The sequence below is a fragment of the Oncorhynchus masou genome, unplaced genomic scaffold (genome assembly GCF_036934945.1).
Source record: "Oncorhynchus masou masou isolate Uvic2021 unplaced genomic scaffold, UVic_Omas_1.1 unplaced_scaffold_499, whole genome shotgun sequence".
NCBI classification, from domain to species: Eukaryota; Metazoa; Chordata; class Actinopteri; order Salmoniformes; family Salmonidae; genus Oncorhynchus; species Oncorhynchus masou.
This window is the reverse complement of record NW_027011389.1, coordinates 442,803-461,420: the sequence shown is the minus strand read 5'-3', so window position 1 is coordinate 461,420 and position 18,618 is coordinate 442,803. Positions and strand designations below refer to the sequence as shown.

Genomic DNA, 18,618 nt, shown 5'->3' with positions numbered 1-18,618 from the left:
TCACTGGACTATCTGTTGCTGCCAAGTCATGATTTCCCTGGGGGTGAGCCATAACCAAGTGGTGAGACAATATAGTCCTCTGTATTTAAATGTTTCAGGTTCACTCCGATAGGTGTCTGCGTCACATACAGTATATTCCATTGACATTAACTTCTATTGTTGGTCCTCATGTGTCTGTTTTTCTGCATAGAGTCCTCTGTAGCCACTTAGTGTGGACACCAGGTGAGACAACACACACACACAATAACAGTCTCGCTCCTTCACTTCATCCCTCTCCCCCTTCTGCCTAATTCCTCTAGGTTATATCAGCTGTGTTGGTGAACCCCTCCTGCATCTGAACTGGCTGACACAGAGGGCACAGCATGATCAGAGGTGAGAGGTCACTTGGTCAGGTCAACAGGAAGTATTACTAAAGAGATGTAGTAGTCCCAGAGTTAATGATCCCAGGTCAGTTAATATTATACAGGAAGTATTACTAAAGAGATGTAGTAGTCCCAGAGTTAATGATCCCTGGTCAGTTTATATTATACAGGAAGTATTACTAAAGAGATGTAGTAGTCCCAGAGTTAATGATCCCAGGTCAGTTTATATTATACAGGAAGTATTACTAAAGAGATGTAGTAGTCCCAGAGTTAATGATCCCAGGTCAGTTTATATTATACAGGAAGTATTACTAAAGGGATGTAGTCGTCCCAGAGTTAATGATCCAGGGTCAGTTTATATTATACAGGAAGTATTACTAAAGAGATGTAGTAGTCCCAGAGTTAATGATCCCGGGTCAGTTTATATTATACAGGAAGTATTACTAAAGGGATGTAGTAGTCCCATAGTTAATGATCCCTGGTCAGTTTATATTATACAGGAAGTATTACTAAAGAGATGTAGTAGTCCCAGAGTTAATGATCCCAGGTCAGTTTATATTATACAGGAAGTATTACTAAAGAGATGTAGTCGTCCCAGAGTTAATGATCCCAGGTCAGTTTATATTATACAGGAAGTATTACTAAAGAGATGTAGTCGTCCCAGAGTTAATGATCCCAGGTCAGTTTATATTATACAGGAAGTATTACTAAAGAGATGTAGTAGTCCCATAGTTAATGATCCCAGGTCAGTTTATATTATACAGGAAGTATTACTAAAGATATGTAGTCGTCCCAGAGTTAATGATCCCAGGTCAGTTTATATTATACAGGAAGTATTACTAAAGAGATGTAGTAGTCTCAGAGTTAATGATCCCAGGTCAGTTTTGTATTTCACCTCCTGATGATTATGATGACTGACCTGTGTTAGATTTTTTTTTAAACAAGGCTTAATAATCATGCTCTCTCTCTCTATCCATCTGTCTCTCGTCTGCAGGTATGTTTTGATGTGAGTTAGGAAGCCAGTCCCGTCATCGCCACCTCACATTAAGATAACCTTCGGGCCAACTGGGAGCCCAAGGCTGGTTAGGAGACATCGCTAGAGACACTATAATTAAGATAACCTTCAGGCCGAATGGGAGCCCAAGGCTGGTTAGGAGACATCGCTAGAGACACTATAATTAAGATAACCTTCAGGCTGGTTAGGAGACATCGCTAGAGACACTATAATTAAGATAACCTTCAGGCCGACTGGGAGCCCAAGGCTGGTTAGGAGACATCACTAGAGACACTATAATTAAGATAACCTTCAGGCCGAATGGGAGCCCAAGGCTGGTTAGGAGACATCGCTAGAGACACTATAATTAAGATAACCTTCAGGCTGGTTAGGAGACATCACTAGAGACACTATAATTAAGATAACCTTCAGGCTGGTTAGGAGGCATCGCTAGAGACACTATAATTAAGATAACCTTCAGGCTGGTTAGGAGCCCAAGGCTGGTTAGGAGACATCGCTAGAGACACTATAATTAAGATAACCTTCAGGCTGGTTAGGAGACATCGCTAGAGACACTATAATTAAGATAACCTTCAGGCCGAATGGGAGCCCAAGGCTGGTTAGGAGACATCGCTAGAGACACTATAATTAAGATAACCTTCAGGCTGGTTAGGAGACATCGCTAGAGACACTATAATTAAGATAACCTTCAGGCTGGTTAGGAGACATCGCTAGAGACACTATAATTAAGATAACCTTCAGGCTGGTTAGGAGACATCGCTAGAGACACTATAATTAAGATAACCTTCGGGCCGACTGGGAGCCCAAGGCTGGTTAGGAGACATCGTTAGAGACACTATAATTAAGATAACCTTCAGGCCAACTGGGAGCCCAAGGCTGGTTAGGAGACATCGCTAGAGACACTATAATTAAGATAACCTTCAGGCCGACTGGGAGCCCAAGGCTGGTTAGGAGACATCGCTAGAGACACTATAATTAAGATAACCTTCAGGCCGACTGGGAGCCCAAGGCTGGTTAGGAGACATCACTAGAGACACTATAATTAAGATAACCTTCAGGCTGGTTAGGAGACATCGCTAGAGACACTATAATTAAGATAACCTTCAGGCCGACTGGGAGCCCAAGGCTGGTTAGGAGACATCACTAGAGACACTATAATTAAGATAACCTTCAGGCTGGTTAGGAGACATCGTTAGAGACACTATAATTAAGATAACCTTCAGGCTGGTTAGGAGACATCGCTAGAGACACTATAATTAAGATAACCTTCAGGCCGAATGGGAGCCCAAGGCTGGTTAGGAGACATCGCTAGAGACACTATAATTAAGATAACCTTCAGGCTGGTTAGGAGACATCGCTAGAGACACTATAATTAAGATAACCTTCGGGCCGACTGGGAGCCCAAGGCTGGTTAGGAGACATCGCTAGAGACACTATAATTAAGATAACCTTCAGGCCGAATGGGAGCCCAAGGCTGGTTAGGAGACATCGCTAGAGACACTATAATTAAGATAACCTTCAGGCCGACTGGGAGCCCAAGGCTGGTTAGGAGACATCGCTAGAGACACTATAATTAAGATAACCTTCAGGCTGGTTAGGAGACATCGCTAGAGACACTATAATTAAGATAACCTTCAGGCTGGTTAGGAGACATCGCTAGAGACACTATAATTAAGATAACCTTCGGGCCGACTGGGAGCCCAAGGCTGGTTAGGAGACATCGCTAGAGACACTATAATTAAGATAACCTTCAGGCTGGTTAGGAGACATCGCTAGAGACACTATAATTAAGATAACCTTCAGGCTGGTTAGGAGACATCGCTAGAGACACTATAATTAAGATAACCTTCGGGCCGACTGGGAGCCCAAGGCTGGTTAGGAGACATCGCTAGAGACACTATAATTAAGATAACCTTCAGGCTGGTTAGGAGACATCGCTAGAGACACTATAATTAAGATAACCTTCAGGCTGGTTAGGAGACATCGCTAGAGACACTATAATTAAGATAACCTTCAGGCCGACTGGGAGCCCAAGGCTGGTTAGGAGACATCGCTAGAGACACTATAATTAAGATAACCTTCAGGCCAACTGGGAGCCCAAGGCTGGTTAGGAGACATCGCTAGAGACACTATAATTAAGATAACCTTCAGGCTGGTTAGGAGACATCGCTAGAGACACTATAATTAAGATAACCTTCAGGCTGGTTAGGAGACATCGCTAGAGACACTATAATTAAGATAACCTTCAGGCCGAATGGGAGCCCAAGGCTGGTTAGGAGACATCGTTAGAGACACTATAATTAAGATAACCTTCAGGCTGGTTAGGAGACATCGCTAGAGACACTATAATTAAGATAACCTTCGGGCCGACTGGGAGCCCAAGGCTGGTTAGGAGACATCGCTAGAGACACTATAATTAAGATAACCTTCAGGCTGGTTAGGAGACATCGCTAGAGACACTATAATTAAGATAACCTTCAGGCTGGTTAGGAGACATCGCTAGAGACACTATAATTAAGATAACCTTCAGGCTGGTTAGGAGACATCGCTAGAGACACTATAATTAAGATAACCTTCGGGCCGACTGGGAGCCCAAGGCTGGTTAGGAGACATCACTAGAGACACTATAATTAAGATAACCTTCAGGCTGGTTAGGAGACATCACTAGAGACACTATAATTAAGATAACCTTCGGGCCGACTGGGAGCCCAAGGCTGGTTAGGAGACATCGCTAGAGACACTATAATTAAGATAACCTTCAGGCCGAATGGGAGCCCTAGGCTGGTTAGGAGACATCGCTAGAGACACTAGAATTAAGATAACCTTCAGGCCGAATGGGAGCCCAAGGCTGGTTAGGAGACATCGCTAGAGACACTATAATTAAGATAACCTTCAGGCCGAATGGGAGCCCAAGGCTGGTTAGGAGACATCACTAGAGACACTATAATTAAGATAACCTTCAGGCCGAATGGGAGCCCAAGGCTGGTTAGGAGACATCGTTAGAGACACTATAATTAAGATAACCTTCAGGCCGAATGGGAGCCCAAGGCTGGTTAGGAGACATCACTAGAGACACTATAATTAAGATAACCTTCGGGCCGACTGGGAGCCCAAGGCTGGTTAGGAGACATCGCTAGAGACACTATAATTAAGATAACCTTCAGGCCGAATGGGAGCCCAAGGCTGGTTAGGAGACATCGCTAGAGACACTATAATTAAGATAACCTTCAGGCTGGTTAGGAGACATCGCTAGAGACACTATAATTAAGATAACCTTCAGGCCACTGGGAGCCCAAGGCTGGTTAGGAGACATCGCTAGAGACACTATAATTAAGATAACCTTCAGGCCGACTGGGAGCCCAAGGCTGGTTAGGAGACATCACTAGAGACACTATAATTAAGATAACCTTCAGGCTGGTTAGGAGACATCGCTAGAGACACTATAATTAAGATAACCTTCGGGCCAACTGGGAGCCCAAGGCTGGTTAGGAGACATCACTAGAGACACTATAATTAAGATAACCTTCAGGCCGACAGGGAGCCCAAGGCTGGTTAGGAGACATCGCTAGAGACACTATAATTAAGATAACCTTCAGGCTGGTTAGGAGACATCGCTAGAGACACTATAATTAAGATAACCTTCGGGCCGACTGGGAGCCCAAGGCTGGTTAGGAGACATCGCTAGAGACACTATAATTAAGATAACCTTCAGGCTGGTTAGGAGACATCGCTAGAGACACTATAATTAAGATAACCTTCAGGCCGACTGGGAGCCCAAGGCTGGTTAGGAGACATCGCTAGAGACACTATAATTAAGATAACCTTCAGGCCACTGGGAGCCCAAGGCTGGTTAGGAGACATCACTAGAGACACTATAATTAAGATAACCTTCAGGCCACTGGGAGCCCAAGGCTGGTTAGGAGACATCGCTAGAGACACTATAATTAAGATAACCTTCAGGCCACTGGGAGCCCAAGGCTGGTTAGGAGACATCGCTAGAGACACTATAATTAAGATAACCTTCAGGCCACTGGGAGCCCAAGGCTGGTTAGGAGACATCGCTAGAGACACTATAATTAAGATAACCTTCAGGCCACTGGGAGCCCAAGGCTGGTTAGGAGACATCGCTAGAGACACTATAATTAAGATAACCTTCGGGCCAACTGGGAGCCCAAGGCTGGTTAGGAGACATCGCTAGAGACACTATAATTAAGATAACCTTCAGGCTGGTTAGGAGACATCGCTAGAGACACTATAATTAAGATAACCTTCAGGCCGACTGGGAGCCCAAGGCTGGTTAGGAGACATCGCTAGAGACACTATAATTAAGATAACCTTCAGGCTGGTTAGGAGACATCACTAGAGACACTATAATTAAGATAACCTTCAGGCCGAATGGGAGCCCAAGGCTGGTTAGGAGACATCGCTAGAGACACTATAATTAAGATAACCTTCAGGCTGGTTAGGAGACATCGCTAGAGACACTATAATTAAGATAACCTTCAGGCCACTGGGAGCCCAAGGCTGGTTAGGAGACATCGCTAGAGACACTATAATTAAGATAACCTTCAGGCCGACTGGGAGCCCAAGGCTGGTTAGGAGACATCACTAGAGACACTATAATTAAGATAACCTTCAGGCTGGTAAGGAGACATCGCTAGAGACACTATAATTAAGATAACCTTCGGGCCAACTGGGAGCCCAAGGCTGGTTAGGAGACATCACTAGAGACACTATAATTAAGATAACCTTCAGGCCGACAGGGAGGCCAAGGCTGGTTAGGAGACATCGCTAGAGACACTATAATTAAGATAACCTTCAGGCTGGTTAGGAGACATCGCTAGAGACACTATAATTAAGATAACCTTCGGGCCGACTGGGAGCCCAAGGCTGGTTAGGAGACATCGCTAGAGACACTATAATTAAGATAACCTTCAGGCTGGTTAGGAGACATCGCTAGAGACACTATAATTAAGATAACCTTCAGGCCGACTGGGAGCCCAAGGCTGGTTAGGAGACATCGCTAGAGACACTATAATTAAGATAACCTTCAGGCCACTGGGAGCCCAAGGCTGGTTAGGAGACATCGCTAGAGACACTATAATTAAGATAACCTTCAGGCCACTGGGAGCCCAAGGCTGGTTAGGAGACATCGCTAGAGACACTATAATTAAGATAACCTTCAGGCCACTGGGAGCCCAAGGCTGGTTAGGAGACATCGCTAGAGACACTATAATTAAGATAACCTTCAGGCCACTGGGAGCCCAAGGCTGGTTAGGAGACATCGCTAGAGACACTATAATTAAGATAACCTTCAGGCCACTGGGAGCCCAAGGCTGGTTAGGAGACATCGCTAGAGACACTATAATTAAGATAACCTTCGGGCCAACTGGGAGCCCAAGGCTGGTTAGGAGACATCGCTAGAGACACTATAATTAAGATAACCTTCAGGCTGGTTAGGAGACATCGCTAGAGACACTATAATTAAGATAACCTTCAGGCCGACTGGGAGCCCAAGGCTGGTTAGGAGACATCGCTAGAGACACTATAATTAAGATAACCTTCAGGCTGGTTAGGAGACATCACTAGAGACACTATAATTAAGATAACCTTCAGGCCGACTGGGAGCCCAAGGCTGGTTAGGAGACATCGCTAGAGACACTATAATTAAGATAACCTTCGGGCCACTGGGAGCCCAAGGCTGGTTAGGAGACATCGCTAGAGACACTATAATTAAGATAACCTTCAGGCTGGTTAGGAGACATCGCTAGAGACACTATAATTAAGATAACCTTCAGGCCACTGGGAGCCCAAGGCTGGTTAGGAGACATCGCTAGAGACACTATAATTAAGATAACCTTCAGGCCGAATGGGAGCCCAAGGCTGGTTAGGAGACATCGCTAGAGACACTATAATTAAGATAACCTTCAGGCTGGTTAGGAGACATCGCTAGAGACACTATAATTAAGATAACCTTCGGGCCGACTGGGAGCCCAAGGCTGGTTAGGAGACATCGCTAGAGACACTATAATTAAGATAACCTTCAGGCTGGTTAGGAGACATCGCTAGAGACACTATAATTAAGATAACCTTCAGGCCGACTGGGAGCCCAAGGCTGGTTAGGAGACATCGCTAGAGACACTATAATTAAGATAACCTTCGGGCCACTGGGAGCCCAAGGCTGGTTAGGAGACATCGCTAGAGACACTATAATTAAGATAACCTTCAGGCCACTGGGAGCCCAAGGCTGGTTAGGAGACATCGCTAGAGACACTATAATTAAGATAACCTTCGGGCCGACTGGGAACCCAAGGCTGGTTAGGAGACATCGCTAGAGACACTATAATTAAGATAACCTTCGGGTCCACTGGGAGCCCAAGGCTGGTTAGGAGACATCGCTAGAGACACTATAATTAAGATAACCTTCGGGCCGACTGGGAGCCCAAGGCTGGTTAGGAGACATCGCTAGAGACACTATAATTAAGATAACCTTCGGGCCACTGGGAGCCCAAGGCTGGTTAGGAGACATCGCTAGAGACACTATAATTAAGATAACCTTCAGGCCACTGGGAGCCCAAGGCTGGTTAGGAGACATCGCTAGAGACACTATAATTAAGATAACCTTCAGGCCACTGGGAGCCCAAGGCTGGTTAGGAGACATCGCTAGAGACACTATAATTAAGATAACCTTCGGGCCGACTGGGAGCCCAAGGCTGGTTAGGAGACATCGCTAGAGACACTATAATTAAGATAACCTTCGGGCCGACTGGGAGCCCAAGGCTGGTTAGGAGACATCGCTAGAGACACTATAATTAAGATAACCTTCAGGCCACTGGGAGCCCAAGGCTGGTTAGGAGACATCGCTAGAGACACTATAATTAAGATAACCTTCAGGCTGGTTAGGAGACATCGCTAGAGACATTATAATTAAGATAACCTTCAGGCCGACTGGGAGCCCAAGGCTGGTTAGGAGACATCGCTAGAGACACTATAATTAAGATAACCTTCAGGCCGACTGGGAGCCCAAGGCTGGTTAGGAGACATCGTTAGAGACACTATAATTAAGATAACCTTCAGGCTGGTTAGGAGACATCGCTAGAGACACTATAATTAAGATAACCTTCAGGCCAACTGGTAGCCCAAGGCTGGTTAGGAGACATCGCTAGAGACACTATAATTAAGATAACCTTCAGGCCACTGGGAGCCCAAGGCTGGTTAGGAGACATCGTTAGAGACACTATAATTAAGATAACCTTCGGGCCGAATGGGAGCCCAAGGCTGGTTAGGAGACATCGCTAGAGACACTATAATTAAGATAACCTTCAGGCTGGTTAGGAGACATCGCTAGAGACACTATAATTAAGATAACCTTCGGGCCGACTGGGAGCCCAAGGCTGGTTAGGAGACATCGCTAGAGACACTATAATTAAGATAACCTTCAGGCCGACTGGGAGCCCAAGGCTGGTTAGGAGACATCGCTAGAGACACTATAATTAAGATAACCTTCAGGCTGGTTAGGAGACATCGCTAGAGACACTATAATTAAGATAACCTTCAGGCTGGTTAGGAGACATCGCTAGAGACACTATAATTAAGATAACCTTCGGGCCGACTGGGAGCCCAAGGCTGGTTAGGAGACATCGCTAGAGACACTATAATTAAGATAACCTTCAGGCCGACTGGGAGCCCAAGGCTGGTTAGGAGACATCGCTAGAGACACTATAATTAAGATAACCTTCAGGCTGGTTAGGAGACATCGCTAGAGACACTATAATTAAGATAACCTTCAGGCCACTGGGAGCCCAAGGCTGGTTAGGAGACATCGCTAGAGACACTATAATTAAGATAACCTTCAGGCCAACTGGGAGCCCAAGGCTGGTTAGGAGACATCGCTAGAGACACTATAATTAAGATAACCTTCAGGCTGGTTAGGAGACATCGCTAGAGACACTATAATTAAGATAACCTTCAGGCCACTGGGAGCCCAAGGCTGGTTAGGAGACATCGCTAGAGACACTATAATTAAGATAACCTTCAGGCCACTGGGAGCCCAAGGCTGGTTAGGAGACATCGCTAGAGACACTATAATTAAGATAACCTTCAGGCTGGTTAGGAGACATCGCTAGAGACACTATAATTAAGATAACCTTCAGGCCACTGGGAGCCCAAGGCTGGTTAGGAGACATCGCTAGAGACACTATAATTAAGATAACCTTCAGGCCAACTGGGAGCCCAAGGCTGGTTAGGAGACATCGCTAGAGACACTATAATTAAGATAACCTTCAGGCTGGTTAGGAGACATCGCTAGAGACACTATAATTAAGATAACCTTCAGGCCACTGGGAGCCCAAGGCTGGTTAGGAGACATCGCTAGAGACACTATAATTAAGATAACCTTCAGGCCACTGGGAGCCCAAGGCTGGTTAGGAGACATCGCTAGAGACACTATAATTAAGATAACCTTCAGGCTGGTTAGGAGACATCGCTAGAGACACTATAATTAAGATAACCTTCAGGCCACTGGGAGCCCAAGGCTGGTTAGGAGACATCGCTAGAGACACTATAATTAAGATAACCTTCAGGCCAACTGGGAGCCCAAGGCTGGTTAGGAGACATCACTAGAGACACTATAATTAAGATAACCTTCGGGCCACTGGGAGCCCAAGGCTGGTTAGGAGACATCACTAGAGACACTATAATTAAGATAACCTTCAGGCCGACTGGGAGCCCAAGGCTGGTTAGGAGACATCGCTAGAGACACTATAATTAAGATAACCTTCAGGCTGGTTAGGAGACATCGCTAGAGACACTATAATTAAGATAACCTTCAGGCCACTGGGAGCCCAAGGCTGGTTAGGAGACATCGCTAGAGACACTATAATTAAGATAACCTTCAGGCCGACAGGGAGCCTAAGGCTGGTTAGGAGACATCGCTAGAGACACTATAATTAAGATAACCTTCAGGCCGACTGGGAGCCCAAGGCTGGTTAGGAGACATCGCTAGAGACACTATAATTAAGATAACCTTCAGGCTGGTTAGGAGACATCGCTAGAGACACTATAATTAAGATAACCTTCAGGCTGGTTAGGAGACATCGCTAGAGACACTATAATTAAGATAACCTTCGGGCCGACTGGGAGCCCAAGGCTGGTTAGGAGACATCGCTAGAGACACTATAATTAAGATAACCTTCAGGCCGAATGGGAGCCCAAGGCTGGTTAGGAGACATCGCTAGAGACACTATAATTAAGATAACCTTCAGGCTGGTTAGGAGACATCACTAGAGACACTATAATTAAGATAACCTTCAGGCTGGTTAGGAGACATCGCTAGAGACACTATAATTAAGATAACCTTCAGGCTGGTTAGGAGACATCGCTAGAGACACTATAATTAAGATAACCTTCGGGCCAACTGGGAGCCCAAGGCTGGTTAGGAGACATCGCTAGAGACACTATAATTAAGATAACCTTCAGGCTGGTTAGGAGACATCACTAGAGACACTATAATTAAGATAACCTTCAGGCTGGTTAGGAGACATCGCTAGAGACACTATAATTAAGATAACCTTCAGGCTGGTTAGGAGCCCAAGGCTGGTTAGGAGACATCGCTAGAGACACTATAATTAAGATAACCTTCAGGCCACTGGGAGCCCAAGACTGGTTAGGAGACATCGCTAGAGACACTATAATTAAGATAACCTTCAGGCTGGTTAGGAGACATCGCTAGAGACACTATAATTAAGATAACCTTCAGGCTGGTTAGGAGACATCGCTAGAGACACTATAATTAAGATAACCTTCAGGCTGGTTAGGAGACATCGCTAGAGACACTATAATTAAGATAACCTTCGGGCCAACTGGGAGCCCAAGGCTGGTTAGGAGACATCGCTAGAGACACTATAATTAAGATAACCTTCAGGCCGAATGGGAGCCCAAGGCTGGTTAGGAGACATCGCTAGAGACACTATAAAGGGTAGCTCTGTAATTCATTGAAAAACCTCTTGGAACTACCCATCCCGGATCCGGGAGAATTGTCATCAACTACACTAATTAGCATAGTGCAACGGTCAAAAAATATTACTAGAATGAAATCACAAGTGAAATAAGAAACAAGAAGCAAGAAAAGGGCAACCAGTGAAGAACAAACACCATTGTAAATACAACCCATATCTATGCTTATTTATTTTATCTTGTGTCCTTTACCATTTGTACATTGTTAAAACATTAAATATATATTAAAACATTGTATATATATATAATATGACATTTGTAATGTGTTTATTGTTTTGAAACTTCTGTATGTGTGATGTCTACTGTTAATTTTTATTGTTTATTTCACTTTATATATTATATACCTTACTTGCTTTGGCAATGTTAGCACATGTTTCCCATGCCAATAAAGCCCCTTGAATTGAATTGAAATATATTGAAACACAGCTTAGCCTTTTGTTAAATCTGTCATCTCTTTTTTTTTTACAGCCAAAGCAAGACAAGTGTTTGTAAGTTTATCGACAGCCTATTATAGCATTATGTCCAGCTAGCAGCAGGAAGCTTGGTCACGGAAATCAGAAAAGCAATCAAATTAACCGTTTACCTTTGATGACCTTTGGATGTTTTCACTGACGAGACTCCCAGTTAGACAGCAAATGTTCCTTTTGTTCCATAAAGATGATTTTTATATCCCCAAAATAACTCCTTTTGTTGGTCACGTTGTGTTGAGAAATCCAACGGAAATAGCGGTCACGACAATGACAATGACAAATTATGTCCATAATATCTACAGAAACATGGCAAACGTATTTTATAATCAATCCTCAAGGTGTTTTTCAAATATCTATTCGATAATATATCAACCGGGACAATTGGCTTTTCAGTAGGAGTGAGGATCACAATGGCCACCTATGTCTATTACGCACAAATCACTCCGAGAGCCAACACCTGACCACTGACGCAATGTTGTCGTTCACGCTCATTTTTCAAAAGAAAATCCTGAAACTATGTCTAGTGGCTGTAGACACATTAGGGAAGCCACAGAAAAAGGAATCTGGTTGATATCCCTTTCAATGGTCAATAGGGATGGATAGGAACACAGAGCTTTCAAAATAAGAGTCACTTCCTGATTGGATTTTTCAGAAATTCGTTACAAATATAGACTTTATTACAAAGTAGCAAAACTAAGCCCCTCCATGGAAGGACCCTATCACTAACATAACAGGGCCTCCATGGAAGGACTCTATCACTAACATAACAGGGCCCCTCCATGGAAGGACCCTATCACTAACATAACAGGGCCTCCATGGAAGGACTCTATCACTAACATAACAGGGCCTCCATGGAAGGACCCTATCACTAACATAACAGGGCTGAGCCCCTCCATGGAAGGACCCTATCACTAACATAACAGGGCTGAGCCCCTCCATGGAAGGACCCTATCACTAACATAACAGGGGTTGAGCCCCTCCATGGAAGGACCCTATCACTAACATAACAGGGCCTCCATGGAAGGACCCTATCACTAACATAACAGGGCCTCCATGGAAGGACTCTATCACTAACATAACAGGGCCTCCATGGAAGGACCCTATCACTAACATAACAGGGCTGAGCCCCTCCATGGAAGGACCCTATCACTAACATAACAGGGCTGAGCCCCTCCATGGAAGGACCCTATCACTAACATAACAGGGCTGAGCCCCTCCATGGAAGGACCCTATCACTAACATAACAGGGCCTCCATGGAAGGACCCTATCACTAACATAACAGGGCTGAGCCCCTCCATGGAAGGACCCTATCACTAACATAACAGGGCCTCCATGGAAGGACCCTATCACTAACATAACAGGGCCTCCATGGAAGGACCCTATCACTAACATAACAGGGCTGAGCCCCTCCATGGAAGGACCCTATCACTAACATAACAGGGCTGAGCCCCTCCATGGAAGGACCCTATCACTAACATAACAGGGCCTCCATGGAAGGGCCCTATCACTAACATAACAGGGCTGAGCCCCTCCATGGAAGGACCCTATCACTAACATAACAGGGCCTCCATGGAAGGACTCTATCACTAACATAACAGGGCTGAGCCCTTCCATGGAAGGACCCTATCACTAACATAACAGGGCCAAGCCCCTCCATGGAAAGAGAATACATTCTCATATTACAGAGTCGTGCCTTTGATTATGTCTTTGCATAACGTATAGAGTCCCCTCCCTCTCTATGAAAACAGCCTACCTTGACCTGTCCATTATTTTCTTCTCATCTCAGAGCTTGTTCACGCCCACTAACCCTCATATCTGCTTTTGGTTGGGTTATAACGATGGTAGAACCCTTTTCACTTTTGTAGTCTGTGATTGTCTGTAGACCCTGCCACATACCTCTTGTGTCTGAGCCATTGAATTGTGACACTTTGTCTCTATACTGACGTTTAGCTTGTTTGATTGCTTTGCAGAGTGATTAACTACACTGTTTATATTCTGTCAAATTCCCAGTCCCCTTGCCGTTGTTAAATGCTAAGGTTTGTGCTTTCAGTTTTGTGTGAATGCTACCATCTATCCACGGTTTCTGGTTAGGGTAGGTTTAACCTCTCTAGGGTATGTGGGACTAGCGTCCCACCTGGCCAACATCCAGTGAGATTGCAGAGCGCCAAATTCAAATAGAGAAATACTCATTATGAAAATTCAGAAAAGATACAACTATTTTCTATAGGTTTAAAGATGAACTTCTCGTGAATCCAACCACGGTGTCAGATTTCAACAAATGCTTTACGGGGAAACCATACCGTACAATTATTTGAGAACACAGCCCAGCAGACAAATCATTACAAACAGTAACCAGTCAAGTAGAAGAGTTACACAAGTCAGAAATAGAGATAAGATTAATCATTTACCTTTGATGATCTTCATATGTTTGCACTCAGAAGACATTCATTTATTCAATAAATGTTATTTTGTTTGATAAAGTCTCTCTTTATATCTGAAAACCTCCGTTTTGTTCGCGCGTTTTCAGTTTTCTTCAGTAATCCACAGGCTCAAAAGCAGTCACAACAAGCAGAAGAAAATGCCAATTGTATCCGTAAAGTTCATAGAAACATGTCAAACGATGTTTATAATCAATTCTCAGGTTGTTTTTAGCTTAAATAGTCGATCATATTTCAACCGGACAATAACTTGTCAATATAAAAAGTAAACCTCGGTTGCGCGCATGAAAAAGCTCTGTGACACGGCAGGGTCCTCTCATTGAGACTGCTCTTACTCCCTCATTCTTCAGAATACAGGCCTGAAACAATTTCTAAAGACCGTTGACATCTAGTGGAGGGCATAGGAACTGCAATTTGAGTCCTAAGTCAATTGATACTGTAATCACATTGAAATATATATATATATATTTTTTAAATCCTACTTCCTGAATAGATTTTTTTCAGGTTTTCGCCTGCCAAATCAGTTCTGATATACTCACATTATTTTAACAGTTTTGGAAACTTTAGAGTGTTTTCTATTAAAATCCACTAATTATATGCGCATCCTATATTCTGGGCCTGAGTAGAAGGCAGTTTAATTTCAGCATGCTTTTCATCCAAAATTCCAAATGCTGCCCCATAGAGATGTGAATTAGTCACAGATACATCTCCTATACACTTCCTTATAAACCCAGTCACCATATCCGTGTTTGCGTCTAGATTTTTTTTGCCAGCTTCCCGGAACATTTCCCCGTCCACATGATCGAAACAATCCTGAAGCGTGGATTCCGATTGGTCAGACCAGTGTTGAATAGTCCTTAGCAAGGACTCAAACTCCTGTTTGAGTTTCTGCCTATAGGAAGGGAGGAGCAAGATGTAGTCGTGTTCAGATTCGCCGTAAGAAGGGCAAGGGAGGGCCTTGTAAGCATTCCAGAAGTTTTGAATAGCAATGGTTGAGAGTCTTAGCAACGCGAGTAATACAGTCAATATGTTGATAGAGCTTCGGCAGCCTAGTCCTCAGATTTGCTTTGTTAAAATCCCCAGCTACAATAAATGCAGCCTCAGGATATGTGGTTTCCAGTTTGCATAATGTCCAGTGAAGTTATTTGAGGGCCGTCGTGGTATCGGCTTGAGGTGGGATTGTAAACGGCCGTGGAGATGACGTAGGAGAATTCTCTTGGGAGATAATATGGTCGGCATTTGATTGTGAGTTATTCTAGGTCGGGTCAACAAAATGACTTGAGTTCATGTACGTTCCTAGAATAACAACGTGAGTCATTAATCATGAAACACACCCCTCCTCCCTTCTGCTTCTCGGAGAGATATTTATTCCTGTATGCGTGACGTACTGAGAATCATGCTGGCTTTACCGGTAGAGTATCCCGAGAGAGCCATGTTTCTGTCAAACAAAGGATGTTACAGCCCCCGATGTCTCTCTGGAAAGAAATCCTCTGAGCTCATCAACTTTGTTATCCAAAGACTGAACATTGGCGAGTAATATACTCGGAAGCTGTGGGTGGCGTGCGCGCCTCCTACGTCGAACCAGCAGGCAGCCTCGAAATGCCTATCCTCCTCCGGCAATGTTTTGGAATAAGTTCAATTGCTCTGGGGAGAAGAAAGGATCTGAGGTCGTATTCCTGGTAGTAACGCTGTTCTGGTGAGTAACTAATATCCAACAGTTCTTCTCGGCTGTATGTAATGACGCTAAACATTTCCTTGAGTATATAATGTAAAAAAACAAGAGCTAGTCGCGATGCTGTCATCTCAGGTCGACGCCATCTCCATGCACACTGACAGGACTCTACACACTCAAACATACGTTCACACACATACTCAAATACACAAACAAAAATAAACAGACACACAAACACAAACACACACACACACGAGGCACACACATTCACACATACTCTACACACTCACACACACATTCACGCTGACTCTTCACACTCGCACATCCCCTCAAATAAAATCTTGATTTACGCTCTCTGTTTATCACATATGCCTAGTTCCCAATACATATCTATTGAGCCTGTATATAGATGACATACTTTCTCAGAGCGAGAGACAAGAGGAACCAGACACCATTACATAGAGAACGAAACAACCATAATCTGCTCCTTCAGTATTGTACAAAACCCTAATAGAATCCAGACAGACTCTCAGAACATAAATGCAGCAATAGATCAGACACCAACTTACTGAAATTGAGGAATCCGTTTGGTTCAAATTGGACTCCCCAAAATCAAACCACGAGGAGAAGAGTTGGCTTTCCAAAAGTGTGACCTGTGTAGGAACCCCTCTGAAAAGCTGTATAGAAATAATACATTGAATTCCAAACAAAAAGGAAATCATGAAAAACTTCAAATACCTGAATCAGCCATTGAAAGAACAAAAACCCTCTGTATTCCCCAATGACAGAAACATATTTATGAAAAAAATACAGGCCCTGAAACCCCAAAAGGCTACTCTTGGAGGGCTGGTGGCCTGGCGTTTGGGGGGTTGGGCTGGTGGCCTGGCGGTCGGGGGCTTGGCCTGGTGGCCTGGCGGTCGGGGGCTTGGTCTGGTGGCCTGGCGGTCGGGGGCTTGGCCTGGTGGCCTGGCGGTCGGGGGCTTGGTCTGGTGGCCTGGCGGTCGGCGGCTTGGCCTGGTGGCCTGGTGGCCTGGCGGTCGGGGGCTTGGCCTGGTGGCCTGGCGGTCGGGGGCTTGGCCTGGTGGCCTGGCGGTCGGGGGCTTGGCCTGGTGGCCTGGCGGTCGGGGGCTTGGCCTGGTGGCCTGGTGGTCGGGGGTTGGGCCGGTGGCCTGGCGGTCGGGGGTTGGGCCGGTGGCCTGGCGGTCGGGGGCTTGGGCTGGTGGCCTGGCGGTCGGGGGCTTGGCCTGGTGGCCTGGCGGTTGGGGGTTGGGCCGGCGGTTGGGGGTTGGGCCGGTGGCCTGGCGGTCGGGGGCATGGGCTGGTGGCCTGGCGGTCCGGGGTTGGGCCGGTAGCTGATGGGTCATTGGTTCAGGTCCCCGTTTTTGACCTTGTGGGAGATCTGTCGATGTGCTCTTGAGCAGGGAGTTGACCCTGGTTGCTTCTGTGGGTCTCTATGGATGGGAGTCTTGAGCAGGGCGTTGACCCTGGTTGCTTCTGTGGGTCTCTATGGATGGGAGTCTTGAGCAGGGCGTTGACCCTGTTTGCTTCTGTGGGTCTCTATGGATGGGAGTCTTGAGCAGGGCGTTGACCCTGGTTGCTTCTGTGGGTCTCTATGGATTGGAGTCTTGAGCAGGGCGTTGACCCTGTTTGCTTCTGTGGGTCTCTATGGATGGGGGTCTTGAGCAGGGCGTTGACCCTGGTTGCTTCTGTGGGTCTGGATGGGAGTTGCTGTTCGCTGTTTGATGACTAATGTGATGGAGATGTTGAGTGGCTTCACTGCAAGGAGATTATATATATATATATATATATATATATATATATATATTAAACCAATTATAATATATATATTTTTAAGTAACCATAATAATATTATCATGGGTTGTAGATTTCCCCAAAAACATTTTATTCCATTTGGCACGAAGCCGTTGTACTGAAATTAATTCAAAGTGATGTGGGAGGAAAAAAACATATGATGTCATCAAATCGGCACGAAGAACAAATGTGCAGTCGACATGTGAGACAAACAAACAGGTTGATGTTCCCAGGGAAACAGGTGTACGACTTCAGATCAACTCTATTTAATACTGAACAGGAATGTAAATGCAACATCTAAAAATTAAAAATATATATATTTTACTGAGTTACAGTTCATATGAGGAAATCAGTCAATTAAAATACATTCATTAGGCCCTGATCTATGGATTTAACATCACTGGGAGAACAGATATGCATCTGTTGGTCACAGATACCTTAAAAAAAAGGTAGGGCTATGGATCAGAAAACCAGTCAGTATCTGGTGTGACCATTTAACCTCATGAAAACCAGTCAGTGACACACCCCCAATGGGACACACACCCAATGGGACACACACCCCATGGGACACACACCCCAGATGGGATACACACTCCATGGGACACACACTCCATGGGACACACACCCCATGGGGGACACACACCCCATGGGGGACACACACCCCATGGGGGACACACACCCCATGGGGGACACACACCCCATGGGGGACACACACCCCATGGGACACACACACCCCATGGGGGACACACACCCCCCATGGGGGACACACACCCCCCATGGGGGACACACCCCCCATGGGGGACACACACCCCATGGGACACACACTCCATGGGA

The 18,618-nt window shown here is 45.2% G+C and overlaps 1 protein-coding gene across 1 annotated transcript; it reads right to left on the bottom strand.

Annotated features, from left to right (window-relative positions):
* Positions 1 to 295: 295 nt before the first annotated feature.
* Positions 296 to 17,336, bottom strand: LOC135535689 (uncharacterized). The gene is made up of 2 exons (XM_064962127.1): positions 16,809 to 17,336; positions 296 to 343 (listed from the first exon to the last, which is right to left on the bottom strand). The coding sequence occupies exons 1-2, from the start codon at positions 17,334 to 17,336 to the stop codon at positions 296 to 298; spliced, it is 576 nt and encodes a 191-aa protein (XP_064818199.1).
* Between the last annotated feature and the right edge of the window lie 1,282 nt (positions 17,337 to 18,618).